At 48.9% G+C, this 17,122-nt stretch overlaps 1 protein-coding gene across 2 annotated transcripts in view; it reads left to right on the forward strand.

Annotated features, from left to right (window-relative positions):
- COG2 (component of oligomeric golgi complex 2) overlaps positions 1-17,122 on the forward strand; it is a 36,210-nt gene extending 19,088 nt beyond the window's left edge. For both annotated transcript variants that reach the window (XM_054576728.1, XM_054576729.1), the window contains exons 9-18: positions 1,172-1,298; positions 4,687-4,826; positions 8,174-8,235; positions 9,001-9,152; positions 10,845-11,042; positions 11,324-11,396; positions 11,679-11,821; positions 13,376-13,515; positions 14,726-14,909; positions 16,472-17,122. In XM_054576728.1, coding sequence (XP_054432703.1) covers positions 1,172-1,298; positions 4,687-4,826; positions 8,174-8,235; positions 9,001-9,152; positions 10,845-11,042; positions 11,324-11,396; positions 11,679-11,821; positions 13,376-13,515; positions 14,726-14,909; positions 16,472-16,573 — 1,321 coding nt within the window. In that variant the 3' untranslated portion in view covers positions 16,574-17,122. The remainder of the gene's footprint in view (positions 1-1,171; positions 1,299-4,686; positions 4,827-8,173; positions 8,236-9,000; positions 9,153-10,844; positions 11,043-11,323; positions 11,397-11,678; positions 11,822-13,375; positions 13,516-14,725; positions 14,910-16,471) is intronic.

A 17,122-nucleotide genomic window follows, 5' to 3' on the forward strand; every position in this document is an offset into this window, starting at 1 on the left:
CTGGACAGTAAAGCATACCTTCCTTGATAGTTTGTGTTTTTTGAAAATTATGAAAACTTTTTTCTGTTTGTTTTTAATACATGTCAGAATGTTAAGCCCCAGTTTGATATTGATAATTTGACAACTTAGCTACAAAACTGCCAGTTTCGCTAAAGTAAGATCACATATTAAATTGCTGACCATTTTAAAAGAACGTTATCTTAAAATAGAGCATATTACTCAACATACAACAATATAAGTGGGTAGATCAGTGAGATGATGTTTGCCTCGGAGATATTTATGGGTCTTTAAGTTCAAGAGAAACGTAAGGAATCTGCCTTATTTATTTAGTTACTTAAATATTTAATCATCACTACCACAGCACTTACTGTATGCTAGACACCATCCTAAATGCCTTACAAACTAACCCATATAATGATCCTGTAAGGTAGGTATTATTGCCATCTGCCTTTTCAAGATGAAGAAACCAAAACTCGGGGCAGTTAAATGACCCAGGCTTTGGACTCAGGTGCTCCAGCTCCTGACGGACCTGCTTTTATCTTGGTGTGGCCTCCCCTCGAACCTGTGAGTTAGAACCCACGGTCCAGCCTTTTGCTAAAAGATGCAGAATAAAGTGTGCACGCACAGAAACACATTAATGTTTTCAGCTTTTTGTATCAAAATTGTATATGAAATAGTCATAGAATTTTACAGCTGGAGGTAAGCTTAGAGATAGTTTAATAATCACAACACTGTCCGTAATTCGTAAAGTAGCACGTTTGCAATGCTCTAGCGCTTAGTGGTGTTAAGGCTGAATGCAGAGATTGCTGTGTGGTAGTATTAGACTTGTTTTCTGAGACAGAGGGTAAAGGCGGTACCTATTTTAGGGGAGAAAATTGTGCTCCGGCAACTGGATGTGATAGCTCTGCGTTATGCTCGACGCCGGCTCACTCTGCTGTGTGATAGGTACAGGGGATGTGTCAGGGTCAAGGTGAGACTGAGTTCAAGGAGTGAAATAGAAATTTGGGTATAGAAATAAACTAATTGACAGGAGTTTTTTTTGTTTTTTTTTTAAGGGTTGAAATAAGATTTAGACTGAGGAACTTTTAGTAAAAGCACCACAATGGAATTTTGCTCTTTGTAAGTAGAAGATTATGGTGTATTTGACTGCAATTTTGTTCTTACCTTCCAGTGAAAAAGGCAATACTGTTCCTGGATATGATTTTTTGGTGAATTCGGTCTGGCCAGAAATAGTACGAGGATTAGAAGAGAACTTGCCCTCACTTTTTAATCCTGGGGATCCTGATGCATTTCATGAGGTACCTTTCCCTCCTCCTTCTTGACTTTTGAAGATGGTAACCTGAGGCTGTAGAATAACCATTTTCTTTTCTGCACTGTCCTGGTTCTGTGGTTGATTAAAAATCAAAATTTGAGTTGCTGAGTGAGCATTTATCTTAAAATACACACATTGCTTTATCCATGTAACAGTCCCAAATACTTTGGGGAATGAGACTTTTTAATTTTAGAATGTCAAGTAAAATTCAGTGTAGATGATTGTGACTAGATATGTACGTTATTTTCTAAATTTTTAAAAAAGATTCTAGAATCATTTAAAGCCCATCTCTTTGTAGTTGTTTTCCATGAAAAATTAAGTTTGCATATCTCTACTGTATAATTTTGAAGGAAAACAAAAATTGTTGATTGCATTTAAAAAGATAGTATGTAGTTGTCCTATATAATTAAAAAGATGAGGAGGCCCTAACAGTGAGTGATTTTTTTTTTTAAAGATCATGTTATCATTGAAAGATTCCATGGTTTAGATTTCAGAGGTAAGTTCATATGTCCACTCTTCGCCTTGTCATGTTTTAAAGGCAGCACATGGTGCGTAGTGAAGAATAAGCCTCTCGGGCCAGTGGCCCGAATTCCGGGCCCAGCCTCCAGCTCACCAGCCTCTTGGATTTTGTTTTTCCTTCTCCTTCCCTGGATTTTGTTTTTTTTATTCAATATGACATTGTCTGTCTTTTAATTAGGTAATTTATTACATTTATAATGGCCGTAATTACTAATATGTTTGAGTCTTTGTACTTCCTGTTGGTCCCACTTTTCTTCCTTTTTCATCCTCTTTTTTTTTCCTTCCATTTCCACCTTCTTTGTGTTTTGGACTTTTGGGGATTTGTTTTCCTCTACTCTGTATTTTCTTCCACTACTTTGGAAGTGCTGCCCTTTATTTCTGTGTATATTAAGTACGCTTAGTCTTATAGAATCTGAAGTTTACTGGGGTTCTTCAACCTCTCAAATAACACTGGAAACTTAGAGCTATTAATATTATTAATATTAATAATATTAATATAGTATATATATTGCTTTCAGGGTCTTATTTCTATTTTGATTTCTTTAGCCCCCCCAAATAGGCATGATTTTTATTGTTTTATATGATCATGACCCTCTCAGAATGATGATTTATTACTCCCACAAGTTTATCATTTCCTTTGCATGCTGTTCCTTCTTGGATGTGAGATCTACCTTCTTGGATCATTTTCCTTCTTCCTGAAATTCATGTTAGAGGACTTTAATAGTAAGGATCTGTTGATGATAAACTTCATTTTTATAATAAACCCTTAGTTTGTGTTTGTCTGCAGTTAACCTTATTGCTTTCATGTTTGAAAAGTAGTTTTGCTGGAAATAGAATTCTCTGTACTTTGAACATTGTCTTTTGACTTTTGTTATGAAATTAGTTGTTAACCTAATTGTTGTTTCTTTGTAGTTAATACCTTTTTTTCTTTAGCTGCTCTTAAAATCTCCTCTGTGACTTTGGTGTGCTGTTTCATTATAATATGTCTAACATGAGCTTTTTAAATAGATCGTATTTGAGATTTATTGGGTTTTCTGAATCTGAGGACTATTGTCTTTTATAAATTCTGGGACGTTTTTACCCATTAGCTCTTTAATTGTGCCTCTCTCCCATTATTCTCTTATTTCCTTTTAGAATTCTTGATTAGACCTCCTCACTTTATCTTTTAGGTTTTCTAAATGCATGGGTACTTTCCTATTTTTCATCTCTTTGTCTCTGTGCTGCATTCTGGATAATTTCTCAGGACCTGTCTTCTCATTTACTAACTCCCGTTTTCAGCTGTGTCTACACTGTTTTTTCATCTGTGCATTGTTTCCAATTTTAACTATCCTAATTTATATTTCTAGAAGTTCTGTTTGCTTCTTTTTCTAATCTGCATGGTGAATTTGATTATTTTTTAAAGTGTAGAGAGGCACAAGGTAAGTGTGTTGTGAACCTGAACCTGGAGCCTGCTAGACTTCAAAACAAATAAGGCAACAAATGTGGAGCTTTATTGTCCCAGAAATACCAATTATCTGTTCTCTTGGCTGATTGTCGCACGTTACAGTACACTGACATTGATTTTTGTGATTTTAAAAGTAGGGTTTTTAAAAGTAGATTCCGTAAGTGGAGTGAAATTAATAGTCTCAAGCATTTGCAATTTAAGACCCTTCAGATTTTGCTGTCCTCCTTAGAGAATCGCATTGACCACATTAGGCTAAGAGATGCTTCAGCTCCTAAAGGAAGCTTCCTGGTAGAACTCTGACTTTAGAATTCTAAGCCAATACTTAATGCTTATGGGCAGAGTTTCCAGCAAGCACCCATCCCTTTCTCTCAAAGAGTGCTTTCAGCTTTCAGCTTTAATGTGACATGCCTCTTGTGAAGAGGGAAATACTGCATTCCCTTAGCACCCCTTATACACCAAGGTTCGGCTTCATTCCAGAAGAGGTGCCGAAATACCTTTCTTTGCCTCACCCCCCTCCCCTGACCGTGCTCAGGGCATATTCGAGAAGTGTCGCTCAAAGCGAGTTGAAAGGAATGCGAAGCCCCTGGTGTTGACTGTGCCGAAAGGCCTGTGGAAGCGCGGACCTCGCGCGTGCAGGTGAATGTGCAGGTGAACGGCCTGGCGGCTCAAAACTGAGCCCCCCTTAACTGAGAAGTACGGGCAGGTCCCGCAGGGTCCCCTGAGAGCCCGGGGCCTGGGGAACAGCATACCCTTTACGACAGCCCCAGTTTTCCCTGCTGACCAGAGTTCTGTTTCCTCTGTTTCCTCGCTTCGTCCTTGGGAAAGAAAGTCCTCTCTGAGCCTAAACAGAAAAGGAAATGCCGTCTGTAACACACAGAATCATAACAGTGGTTCCCGGACAGGGCAGTTGGTAGGTCCGATGAAATTACACAGCTTCAGGCACAGCATGTGGGTGGCCATGGTAGGTGGGTGCCAGGTGCTGCCAGGTTCCCGTCAGTGTCCTGTGGTCTCCTCGTCTATACGTGTGGTTTGGTTCCTTTGTTTTTAAAATTTTCTCTTCCTGGAGAGGTGATGAAAGTCACGCTACTTAATCTCCCGTCTCCTCCAGTTCCATAGGATGGGGTGCGGCGCCCAGAACCTGGAAACTGTCAGTTCCAGGGCACCGGGCTCCAAACACCCGGGTTTCCGAAGGGACTTGCCGCGAAAGGCCGGAGCGGGCCGCGGGACCGCCGGGCCTTACCTCGGCTTTGAGTGGGCACCTTGAAGGACAGTCCCTCAAGGTCCCTGTCAGCTCTAGGAACTGGGATTCTATGGGTCGACCTTCTTTATCTCGCTTATAGTTTGTAGTCTGTGCTCCCAGTTGTGCTTAGTTTGCTTGCATTGAAATGCCGCCTGTTTGTTCTTATTTTAGAAATATACCATAAGTATGGATTTTGTAAGAGCATTTGAGCGGCAGTGTGGATCACAGGCCAGTGTAAAACGACTGAGAGCACATCCTGCCTATCACAGCTTCAATAACAAGTGGAACTTGCCTGTGTATTTTCAGATAAGGTCAGTAATTTCTTCACTTCCCACCTCCTTTCTAAAACAGAATTTGAGCGCCAGGTAAGGACGCTGTCCCTGATTAACGGCCCTCCTTTGTGATCACCTTACCATTCTTTGCGAAACAAAATTTAAAGTGGAAATTTCCAAGAAATATCACGATTGCCAAAATGATGGCTTGCGTGACCAAAAGATAGGATTTATTTTCTAGAAATTGGAGAGCAGAGAACACTGGACTTGGAGTGAGCCGGACTCCAAGCCCAGGCTCATCCCCACCCGCGCCTTGTCTCCTTCCTCGTGGGAGGGAGAGAGCAGGAGTCCGCAGCCCTTCCTCGCTACTTTCCCTTTCTCGTCACCTGCCTCCAATGGTGGACCTGTCCCACAGCGATTGTTTTTGCTCACGTGTAACATCTTTTTCCCTCAGAGGCCATGGGGAGAAGCATAGCGTTGAGCGTTTTTTGCAGCTGGCTCTGTGACCCAGCTTAGGAGAATCCTCTTGATTGTCTTGGCTTTCTGTGTGGCCTTTGTGACGCTTGCTCTCTTCACTCTGGAAAGCGATGCCACTTCCGGATGTTACCGACGCAGTAATGAGGCTCTCAGAGCTCCTAGAGGAACTGTATGACACACCCATACCAACGTGTGCTCCGCTAGAAAAAATAGATAGTAGCCATTTTTGCAGATTCTTTTTTTTTTTTTTTCTTTGCAGATTCTCTTGAATGAGATCATGGTATGTTCCTTTGTAGAACGGCATTAACCAAAGCGTTTGAGTTGGAATGCTTCTTAAAAATTTTGGATGTTTTTGTTAGTTACGATGCAGTCCTTTACCCTGGAGTTCTGAAGAAAAATTACGGAGAGGGAAATACATTAAGAATCAGGTCCCTTGATTATAATTGCTCAGCATGATTGAGAATGTATGCGATCATCTTTGGTAATGAGATCACAGTTTTCAGAATGTTAGTGAGGTGCCCTCTCCCATACATACAGCACGTACTGTGTTTTATGCTTAATTTTTCTGGGTTGCATCATCATGTGGCTTGTCTTCTGGTAGGAAATTAAGGATTTGTGCATCCGAGATATTCATGGGGGGCATTGGAAATGCATGAGAATCAGGGTCAAGCCAGGGTAAGATGCCCTTTTGATCCCTGAGCAGAATTTAAAACGGCGACACGCCCTCTTACGGGGGGAGGCTGCGATGGAGAAGCAACACGTGCGTGGGGCCGTTTCCTCTGTGGTCCAGGCTGGGGGTCGGTGGCTTTAGATGCCGTCCCAGCACATCCACACACTTGTCCTTTCAGGCCGCACTCCGGAGCCCACGGTCCGGCCTAGTGACCCCGCCTCGCCCCACTCCCAGGCTCCTCGGGGCTGCCCCAGCCCCACGCCCGGGTCCCTGCCCGGCCGGCCCCCCGGGCCTCTCGGAACCGGTGACTGAGCTGGGGGGTCTGTGGAAGCTCAGGCAGAGTCCCGGCTTTCCTGCCTTTGCCACGCCTAGGCCTTAAGCACTCAAGGAGTGGACTAACTCTTCTTTATAAACTGTTTTATTTAAAATGAATAAAATATTTAAAAGGTATGTTCCAGATGTGGCACTTGTTCTCAATACATTTGTTTTTCCATTTAAAAAGTAAACCCAAGTAATAGTCTGTAGGCCTCCCCTATTGATTTTTATCAGGTGTCAGATTGTTTACCCTGGACTGTGACAAGAAGTTCTGCAAACACGGCTCGGGTCGGAGTTGCGCTGTTCCCTGGTTCACCTCAGGGTCATTTGAAGGAAGCCTGAAAACCAGTGGGCAGGGAGTGTCCCGACACGTCACCACGGAGAGACGCTCCCACTGCCCTCTCAGCGACCAGTTGACGTGCCTGGGTCTGACTGCGCACACTCCCTCCCTGCCGTCCAGGGGACACACTTGTCCCCTCACTGTTCCTGACACCCTGCCTCGTCTGCATTTCATCTGTTCTCACAGGAGTGTTGCGAAGGGGTTTCAGGCGGCGCCATTTGCAGAGGCGAGCCCTCTGCAGGCCCCCCGAGGCGGGGGAGGGGAAGGGTCCCTCCCGGAGCAGACAGGGAGCTGCGAGGCCCGCCCGGGGTCCCGGCGGGGCTGAAGGGCTGAAGGGCAGCCGGTCGGCCCTCACTGAAGGCAGGGCTGCTGCTCTTTGTCTGAAACGCCATTTCCTCTCCTGCTCAGTGTCCTCAGACTTGGGCTCTGAACTGTTTTTTAAAAACGCATATGTACCACCAAAAAACCCCAAAATTACTCTTAAGCCTGTGTCAGAACTTACTGCCACCTAGGGAACTAACTAGCAGGTGACAAAATGGTGTTGAGATGGAAGAGTTACATACTTGGTAAACAGTGCTACATAAGCAACCAAGTAAAAAATGAAATACAGTCACATGATGCAGAGCGGCGTTGTGGTCCACGCCGCTCACACGCGCTGCGGGGTCCCAGAGTATCGCATGAGGACACAGGGTTCAGGGGAGTTTCTTTTTTCCGACGGGAGCGATGTCTGCGGGGCTTGGAGTGGATGTCCTGCCACTCGCGGCGCCTCCGTTCTGAGGGCCCAGGCTGCACCCCAGCCTGTGGGCCGCTGACCGGGCTTGGCAGAGGAGACGGCCAGGGCTGCACGCGCAGGGCGACAGCCTGCCAGGCATAGTGGGCAGTCCTCGGGGGGGCCTGTGACCCTGCACAAGGACGCAGCCCACAGGAGCTACCCCAGTGAGGGTGGAAGGGCTATGGCCCGTTTAGTGGGGGCTTTCTGCGCAGGGCGGAGCCAGCCCGCCGCCCCGGGCCCGCACGCCCACCGCCTGCCCACCAGCGGCCTCCCTCAGCGGGCGGGGTGCCATGACAGTGCATGGACCCACACTGACACGCTGTCGTCCCCGGCCCCCGAATACTTGTGGAATGAACTCTGTTTCTGGGGGGGTTGGGAGAGCAGCTCTGGATCCTGTGGTCACACTCGCTTGGCCCGTTTTTCGCCTGCAGTTGCTGTAGGAGTTACAGGAGGAGCCCTAGCTCTGACCTTCCTTCCCCACGTCCTCGTCACATTGCCTTGTTCTTCTGTCTCCCACCTTCCCCCGCCTCCGTCTTACACAGAGTGCCTGACGGCACCCAGATAACCCAGGACCCCGTCCCCGGCTGAAGGCCTCTCGTTTCATCCCGTCCGCAAAGCCCCCTGTGCCGTACGAGGTCGCAGTCACGGGCTCCGGGATTAGGGCCTGGGTGCCTTCGGGGGCCGCTGTCAGCCCCCACAGGGGCCCGCAGGCGGAGGAAGTTCCTGCAGCTCAGGAAGAGCGGGGAATAGATGGGGAAAGGCATGTAGGAGCAGCAAAAACACTAATGTGCGCTCTTTTTTTTCAATCCCAGATTTAGAGAAATAGCGGGGTCCTTAGAAGCAGCACTTACAGATGTACTGGAAGATGCTCCAGGTAATTTCCTTTTTCTTTTTTTCAGGTAATTTCCTTAAAGTAATAAATGACAGAATGTCACTGAATGAGCTCATTGAGCTCACCAAGTCACCTAGACCGTAATGCCCACGGGTACTTTATCCCTGTCCTGTCTATCATTACAGTATGTTAAACCCTAAAGGCTTACTTTAACTTTTTTTTTTTAAGAGACCAAAAAAATAGAATTTTTTGGTTTCTGCAGTTTTTTGCATTGTGGAGATGATAAGAGCATGCTTATTTAAGAATGTAGGCAGCAGACCTCATGTTTGTTCCCAAATATCACATGTCAAGGGGATATAGTTCCTGGTGTGGTTAAGTGATCAGCCCTTTTTATAGCAAACTGGCTATGAGCTGCTTCCTCCCAGGCTCAGGGCGGCCCTTCCCGCCCTGGGGAGACTCACAGCTGAGGCTGGGGCCTCTGGAGCCCCGGGCACCCGCCCTGGGACATGGGACAGGTGACAGTGGTCGGCGTGCGCTTCCCCGGCACGTTCGCCTTCCTTACAGCCCCATCCGTCTGTGTCACGCTGTGGCCATTCCTAGGTTTCTAGGCAGCTGCACTCAGTTCCCGCCCCTGCACGTGCAGCTGAGTCGGTCTGTATGATCAGTCATATGTATGATTTGGTTTTCGAACAAATCTCTTCTCGAACAGTTTTCCAGAATGAATTAAGTTCAACAACTGAGGTTCCACTGTATTGGATGATAGCCCTTAATCGACTGAGATTCCTGCAATGTGTGTTTCCTCTCTAGCTGGAAGTTCCTACTGCCTGTTGGCTTCGCACAGAACGTGGAGCAGCCTTCAGAGGTGTTGGTCCGAACAGCTGTTCCTGCCGCTGCTGGCGCACCGCCTGTGGAGGCTCACACTGCAGGTCTTGGCGCGCTATTCCGTGTTCGTCAACGAGGTGAGGGCCAGCCCCTGGCTCAACCGTGACCAAGGCTGATGAGGGTCACAAACACACTGAGCTAAGCGCTCGAAGATCTTCGAAGGCCAGGGTGTCGTGAGTGGTTGGTTTGCGGGACGGCAGGAAGCCTGCGTCTCAGGTGTGCGTCCCGCTCTGTCTCCGTTCCCCGTTTAGTCTCTCTAGTGCTCCTGCGGGGCCGCCGTCCGTCTCACGTTCAGGGCTCGTCTCGTTGGGAAGCACCGCGCCGATGAGCTTGTTTTCCTTCTCAGAACCAGTCTCTGCGGTGGCTCTGTGTTAAAACAAAATGCTCGTTTTAATGGCAATGTTTAGAAATAAAAACATACATATTTTAATAGTTAATATTTGGACGTTCAAATATTACATGATCATTGAGATTAAAAGGTAGTAAAGTTAATTAGCCTTTCATCCACTTCAGAGTATCCTACTTCTTCCCCGTCCAGGTAGTTGGCTATACTCAGTGCCCACCTGCCTGTGGAGATTTATTAGGTGTTAGGCACACAGCCACGGGAGCGTTGACACAGTCCGCGGCCGAGCACCCCGTCCGCCAGGCTCCGCACCACCCTCGTGGGCTCTGGGACGCGTCTCTCATGGCAGCCCCCAGGGACAGCAGGCATATGCCCCGGCCGGTGCCGTGGGATGAGCATGAAAACAGAGGCGCGCGTGCGCTTTAAGGAAAGACAACACGGATAGTGGAGTCGCGGGCCCGTCGTCTCCTTGCTGAGGGTGTTCGTGCCAAGGGCACAGGCTTTCGAGTCAGGCAAGATCGGACTTGGCTCTGCTGCCTTTTCGTTTTGTGGCCGTGGGAAAATTAGGAGACTCAGATTCTCCATCTGTAAAATAAGGAATCAGCTTTCATACATTGTCATGAGGGGTAAAGAGACGCTTGTTGAATAACAACTGTTGAGTCAAGTGTGTGACACATAAGGAGTCTCAGTCGAAGTGAGCTTCCTCCTTCCCTCCGTTCAGAGGGTCCCTGCAGGCCAGCCCGACCCATCAGGCTGGTTCTGAAGACCAGCGCACGACTCCCGAGGGGCTCACGGGGCCCAGCGGGCCGTGCGGGTCTTTACTTGGGCCTGGGGCCTGCCGAGCCATGCATTCTTCCGTGCTAGCCAGTATTTCTTAAAGCTCTAATAAATTATTTTGTCTTGAAGGTTCATTATTTCATTCTTTTCCTGCTGCTGGTACTTCTCTCTGGTTTTCTCCTTCTAAACAATACATACTGCAAACACTTTGTTTATATTATTTGAAGCATAATGAGGTTCGGATTTTGATTTTTAATATTATATTACTATTGATAAGTTAAGAAACTCAGTAAATTGTTTACCTAACATAGTTAATTAGTTTCTAAAAACCTGCGGTATTCCAGAAATTAATTTGCCTTTGGTTCAGGGACCTATTATTTTACATTTGCCTATTACCCTTTAGCTCCAGAAATTAGACACATGCTCCAGGAGGATAACGTCCGTGGGCTCGAGGTTTGTTCTTGTTCCTCCGCGAGCCCTTCACACCTGTCTGTGGAAACGACATGGAGTGTCGTCTTAGCAGACCCTTGCTGAGACGTTGTAGTCAGCTAGCGCTTTATGGTGACTTGTGGACCCGCATATTTGACTGCTCATGCATCTCACTGTCTTGCTAGTGGAGAAATGTTTAGTCACTCAGTTCCTTTTTCAGCTTTTACTCAGGCCCATCTCCAATGAAAGCGCCAAGGATATTAAAAAACCTTTGGTAACTGGTAGCAAAGACCCTTCCGCCGCCCAAGGAAACACTGAAGACCAAGGAGGTGGCCCTCCCGAGACGAAGCCCGTGGCTTCCATTTCCAGCACCCAGCTGGTGTATGTCGTCGCCGACCTGGACAGGCTTCAGGAGCAGGTGAGCCTGTGTCCCAGGGTGCCGTGGGCTCGGTGCGGTGTTTTCTTAGGAGGTCTGTGCGAGCACAGGATACCGTCCGGCCCATGGGCTTAGACTTGCGGGGTCCTGGGGCACCTCAAGAGAGCACCTTGTTCATCTCCCCTGGGCTGTTTCCTACCAGACGCGCTCTCTTCCTGAGTTTCCTTGCAGTGCTCACGGAGAGCGTCCTAGCAAGTGTGGGTGAAGCCTCTGCCTTCGATTTAAAAAAGTGACTGACTATATAAAGTGCGTATTTATTTCAGCTTCCAGAGCTCTTGGAAACAATCAAGCCAAAACTTGAAATGCTTGGCTTTAAGAATTTTTCTTCTCTCTCAGGTAAAAACAATTCTTTAGACTTGACACATCTTTGAATAAGAAAGAACTTAAAATTTTAGAGACTGGGGGGTATATTTCAAGTACCATTCTCTTTAGTCATAAATCCTTAGTAGTTTCTCTATTCTGATCTGCAATCATAACTTCCCTGAAGGAGACATTTTGTTCAGTTCCAATCATTTAATTTGATGTGTTGTTGTGCACGCTCTAAACGCTCTGACAGTGCTGAACGTGAGGCTCACGCCTGGGCTGGCAGAGCGAGTGAGCTCCTGTGTGTGTCCGCAGCCGCCCTGGAGGACGCCCAGCGGCCGCTCGCGGCCTGCGTGCCTGCCCTCGGTGCCCGCGTCGTCCAGGACCTGAGCGAGGCCTGCGTCAGTCACCTGAAGGGCGCGCTGGAGGTCCCCCGGCTCTACAGGAGGACCAACAAGGTCAGCGCCGCTCACCGCCACGCACGCCGAGCTGGGGGGACGCCCGGTAGGGAAGCCGGGGGAGGGGGCCGTCGCACGGGGGCCGGGGGGGAGGCGGGTTCCCGGGGGCCACCCGAGACAAGTGCGCACCGCCCATTTGGAGATCTCGTGTCTGTGCGGCGCGCCCCACGTGGACGGTCAGGGGCCGGGGCAGTCAGACTGGGGCAGTGTGTACTTTGAGGTCCTAGACCTTTGTGGGGTAATTTTGTCTCCATGTCTCGTATTTGAAAAAACTAGAATTTACCTTGTCCCCTTCATCCTGCCATTGGAAGCGCCTGCTTTCCCCTGTTCTTTTGCCGGATGCGGTTTGAAAGCTGCATTAAGAAACACCAAGGGCGTTCTCCTGCTCTCTGATTTTGTGGAGTGGGAACTGGGGAGCTCATTTTTACCAGTGTCCTTGGTTCTCCCTGTTGAACTCGCATTTTCATGCATTAACACTTAGTGCATTCTTGCTAGATCTCACTTAACTTTCCCTCGGATTTCCTTTTTCCCCAGTTGTAGAATTGGGTTTTAGGCAGTTTACAGCTACAGTTATTCTCAGGAAGTGTAGAAATCTGCTAAGACATTGTTCAGTTTGGGAAAATCCGTGGACTCCCTGCAGGCCGGGGTGAGGCAAGGGGGGCAGCCTCTCTGCTGTGTGGCATTGGTGTCTCTCTGTGCTCCTGACACAGGGTCCTGAGGGTGGTGGCGGCTCTTCAGTGCTGAGCCGAGACTGAACTAGGCTCTGTGGCTGCCCTCCTTTTCCTTTTAGAGCTGCACCATGCAGCAGAATTGTCACTTTCAGCAAGAGAACCGTGTCACTGAGTTTTCTTCCTGGTCTGACCGGAAGCTCCCACTTAAAAGGAAGAGACAGATCTGTTTTGTATTGCCGAGCACATTTTTCTTACAATAACCTACCAGCTTTCCCCTTCTGTTCAGTCGGCTGTTGTACTTACTGAGTGCTTGCATCGCAGGTCAGACGCTGTGCTAAACGCCATACGCTCTTCTTAGTCCTTCTGCCACGTGGGTGCTAGTGCCCTTCTTTACAGACAGAGAAACCAAAATCAGAGAAGTCAAGTTACTCACCCTAGATCCTGCTTCTCACTCGGCCGTCTGTTGACCAGCAGCGTTAACATCACCTGCTGGGAGCTTGTTAGAAACATCTTGAAGCTCAGCCCTCCGCCCCAGCCCATCCACACACATGGAATGAGACCCGAAATTGAATGAGCTCACTGGGTAGCAGGTGTGGATGTGAAGTGACAGGAAGCAGCACCCTAGGGAATGAAGCTGCCGGCGGCTAGCGCAGCCCCTGAACCCAGTCAGGCTCCAGACGCCGCCTCCCTGCCGCCGCTCCCTGAGTCCCTCTTATTCTCCAGGTGTCTGTCTGCACACAGCCTAGCACTGCTTTGTGGAAAGGAGGGAGGGTGCACATGTCTCAGAACTGGCACATCACCAGTGTCCTTTTGAACTTGAGGCTTGAATAACTTACCATCTCTTTTTTCTGTGCCTCTTCCACCTCGACCAACAATACTCCAGGAGGTGCCCACGACAGCTTCCTCTTACGTGGACAGCGCTCTGAGACCGTTCCACCAGCTTCAGAGTGGGCACAAGGATAAGCTGAAACACGCGATCATTCAGCAGTGGTTACAAGGCGCTCTCTCGGAGAGCACTCACAAGTAAGGGACTCTTCGGGCCTTCCTGGGCCAGCCTTAGAAAACGCTGCTTCCGGCTTCGCCGAGGTTATCAGAGGGCGGAGGGCGGACGGGGTGGTGAGACCATGAGATCGCCTCGTCACGCAGCAAGGTGGGGGCGAGCTGTGCCCCCGCCCCCGCCCTCAGGCTCCGCCTGGGCTACAGACAGCTTGGCCCACGTTCCCACTGTCTTGGCACCGCCAGCCACACCTCTCGGGGGTCCCGGCACCCTCCATCCCCTCCCCGGGCGCCCCTGCCTCCTGCTGTCCTTGATACCCTCTCATGCGGGCACCCTTTTCTAAAGTCCAGTCACACGTTTCCCCTGACGTCCCTCCCCCTGCCCCGCTCTGTCCGCCCAGGACGGCCTCAGCCGTGCCGTCGTTGCCGGGGAAGGGGAAAGGCATTGCCACCGATAAAGGGTCGGTCGGTGCCTGAGACCCCGCAGCCCAGGGAATCGCAAGGGGCCCCCTCAGAACCGCCGTGGCTGAAGGCCTCCCCGTGGCTAATTCAGTCTCCTTTCCCCAGATGCCGACATTGAGTTATGTCGGAGACTATTATTCAGTTTCGTTGTTGAATTTTGTTTAAATATTCATTTTGCTGCAGTATTTTATTTGTTTCAATTACTTACGGGTTAAATGGCATGTGTGGGTTACTTTAGAACATCAAAATGAGTTATGATATTATTTCTATGTAAATGCCCGATAATCAGCTTGTAAACAGAGTTTTTAAACATCATTCATTTATAGCTTGAACAGTATATTGAGAATATTTTGAAGGCAATTAGTTTTATTTAATTGTGAAATGCTTTTACTCTCTAAAAAGAGGAACTGTTCCTAGAACTGATTGTCAATGAACGTGTTACTTGCACGGGGGAATGAGCTGCAGATGTTTACTCTTGATACAAGAACGACAGTTCCGCCCATGATTTCCTCCTAGTGTCCAGGACTAAAATTGTAACGAGACACACACACGTATGTCTGAAGTTCTCGGGTATGGATGGCTAGGGAGTCAAGGCCCTGTTTTTCATTCAGTCTGAAGAAACATTAAGTACTTACCATGGCCGATATTTTATTGGAAGTGAATTTTTATATTAAAAATCAGTCTCTCTCTCTCTTTCTTTTTGGTCCCCAGTGCCAGTAAGTGTGTTTGGTGTTACACAACACCTGTTCACCTGTCAATGTGTCTCGTGCCCCAGGTACTATGAGACCGTGTCTGACGTCCTGCATTCTGTGAAGAAGATGGAGGAGAGCCTGAAAAGGCTAAAACAAGCCCGAAAAACCAACCCCACCCACCCCGGTGGGTCCAGCCCCGGCGGAATGAGTGACGACGACAAAATCAGGCTGCAGCTGGCCTTGGACGTTGAGTACCTCGGGGAGCAGGTAACCGCAACATGTCGTCAGTCCCAGGGACTCTGAAACCGAACCCTGGGTGTCACCTGGTGGTTCACATGAGCCCAGAGGTGCTGCTGAGGGGGCTGGGGAGGCTGGTCCCCGATGCCAGGACAAGGGGCCAGGGCCCCAAGATACTCAAAGTGCAAATACTTGCACCTAGGAAATACGAGAAAGAAAAGATAGAATACCGAAAGCCTCCTTTCGGAAATCCATTGGCTCTTTTGTGCGGTTACGTCGGCTTGGTCCTCAGCGCTCGCAGGCACAAAGCCCACTGGGGAGGTGCTCACAGAGGTCTCGTCCTCGGTTCCCTGCCTGACACGTGATCACCGCCACATCGGGTCTTTGGAAATGTTAGCTGGTTTGGCTTGGAACAACTAGAAAAGCCCCAGCGCGTTGAATTCGGTGTGGAGCTTGAGAAAGCACCGGGGCGCAGCTGCTCTGGGGGCCCTCCGACCGACGCAGGTTGAGAGGCGGGGCGCACGGCTGAACACAGCGTGCGTGTCGCCAGGTGGGAGGCGGGTAAGGGCTCCACACAGGCCTTGCCTTCTGAGGCAGAGGCAGTGTCCCTGGGTGTCCCGGAACTTCAGAGGGTCAAGAAGTGGCTTTGCATGCTGCTCAGGTGTTCTGTGTAGAGAACGGTCCTCAAGGTGGATCCTCCAGGAGGCCCTCCCGGCGAGGCCTGCTTGCTGGGGAAAAAGGGAGACCGGAACGTGTCCACCCGGAGACGCTTGGCTTTCTAGCCCACCGAGTGCCGCCTTCCGCCCATCAGGGTTGTTGCCAAAAAGCTGAATTCTTTGCTTTGAGGCAAATTTAGAGACATATCCTGGCAAAAAACTTAATCTTTTTATAAGCAAGAAAGTTTGTTAGGAAAGTATAAAGAATAAGCAAGGGAAGAAAGGAGGGGTGGGAGGGAGGATGGGAGAAAAGGCAGCCCCCATCTCGTGAGTCCCCGCGACAGACCGCGACACTAACAGCGCTAACACGCCGTATAGGCCGTTCGGGCTCCTACGGTGCGTGCTTGTGTGTGTGTGTGGTTGCTGCTGCTATTGCTGCTGCTGCACTAAAGAGGGAACACCATGTGCCATCTCTCGGTTACCAAAATAATACACAGTAGTTGCTGTGCCAAAGTATTTTCAATCAGTCGGGGTTTAAGAAAAGGTGGTTGGCATGTTAAGAAATTCAGACAGGCCAATTCTTTTCTGAGAATTCGCCACTTAAAAAAATAGTTCAGTTTATTATTTCTTTCAGTGTGAATTTTCTTTGCCAGTCCACAAAAGAGGCTCTTAACCTGTTAGATTCTGATTTGATGGGCCAAGGGCAGTTACACACACTGGCTCCTTAGAATGCTAAGCGTTTGACCCCTGAAAGGAAAATTTTACAATAAGTAAATCCTTTGCTCTAAAGGGAAAAAATATGCTGCCATTCTTTAAGGAGCTGCCTTTTTCTTATTTAGTAGCGGCTGGGGGTGAATATTTTATTTTTTGTAAGGGTCTTTTTTTCACACTCAGTTTAAATCGCAGCAACTTAACTCATTCTCACGGCCTTTGCAGATACAAAAGATGGGCCTGCAGACAAGGGACATAAAAAGCTTCGCGGCGCTCGCGGAGCTCGTGGCCGCCGCCAAGGACCCGGCAACAGCAGAGCAGCCGTAGGCATCCGGGGCGCCCGTGGGGAGCGCAGAAGAAAGCGGCTCTGTTCTCTCCGCAGCCCCGCACCCCCGGAGTGGACAGAATGTTCCCGCCAGCCCACCGGCCACGCGCCAGCACAGCACGCCCCGCACATTTGGGTCTTCTTTCACCCGAGAAGAACACAAAAGCCTTTTTCCGTTGTATGGAAGATAGTTTTTAAGACGTTTGAAACTTTCTACTATAGTTTACAGAGCAAATTATTTTATTTTTATTGTAAATCTTAGTGAGGAAGAGCCGATTTCTAAAATATGATTAAAGTAAATATATACACACAAGTACAGAAAGCGTTCTCCCTGGCCCGCAACAGAAGTGGCCTCCTGCCCCGAGGGGCCGCCCTGAGGCAGCACCCCCTCCAAGGCCACGTGGATGGACTCCCCGAGAGGCTGCAAGGTGCCGGCTCCCGCCCTCCCGCCAGCTGTTCAAGAACAGCACTCCGAGCGTGCTCTTCGCCCAGCCCTCTACCGGAGCTGGGACCAGGCGGGGGGATCTATTTTCTAAATAAAAGAAGTGTCT

The sequence above is a fragment of the Pteronotus mesoamericanus genome, unplaced genomic scaffold (genome assembly GCF_021234165.1).
Source record: "Pteronotus mesoamericanus isolate MK-2021 breed Mesoamerican mustached bat unplaced genomic scaffold, CSHL_Meso_final contig_347, whole genome shotgun sequence".
Classification (NCBI taxonomy): Eukaryota; Metazoa; Chordata; class Mammalia; order Chiroptera; family Mormoopidae; genus Pteronotus; species Pteronotus mesoamericanus.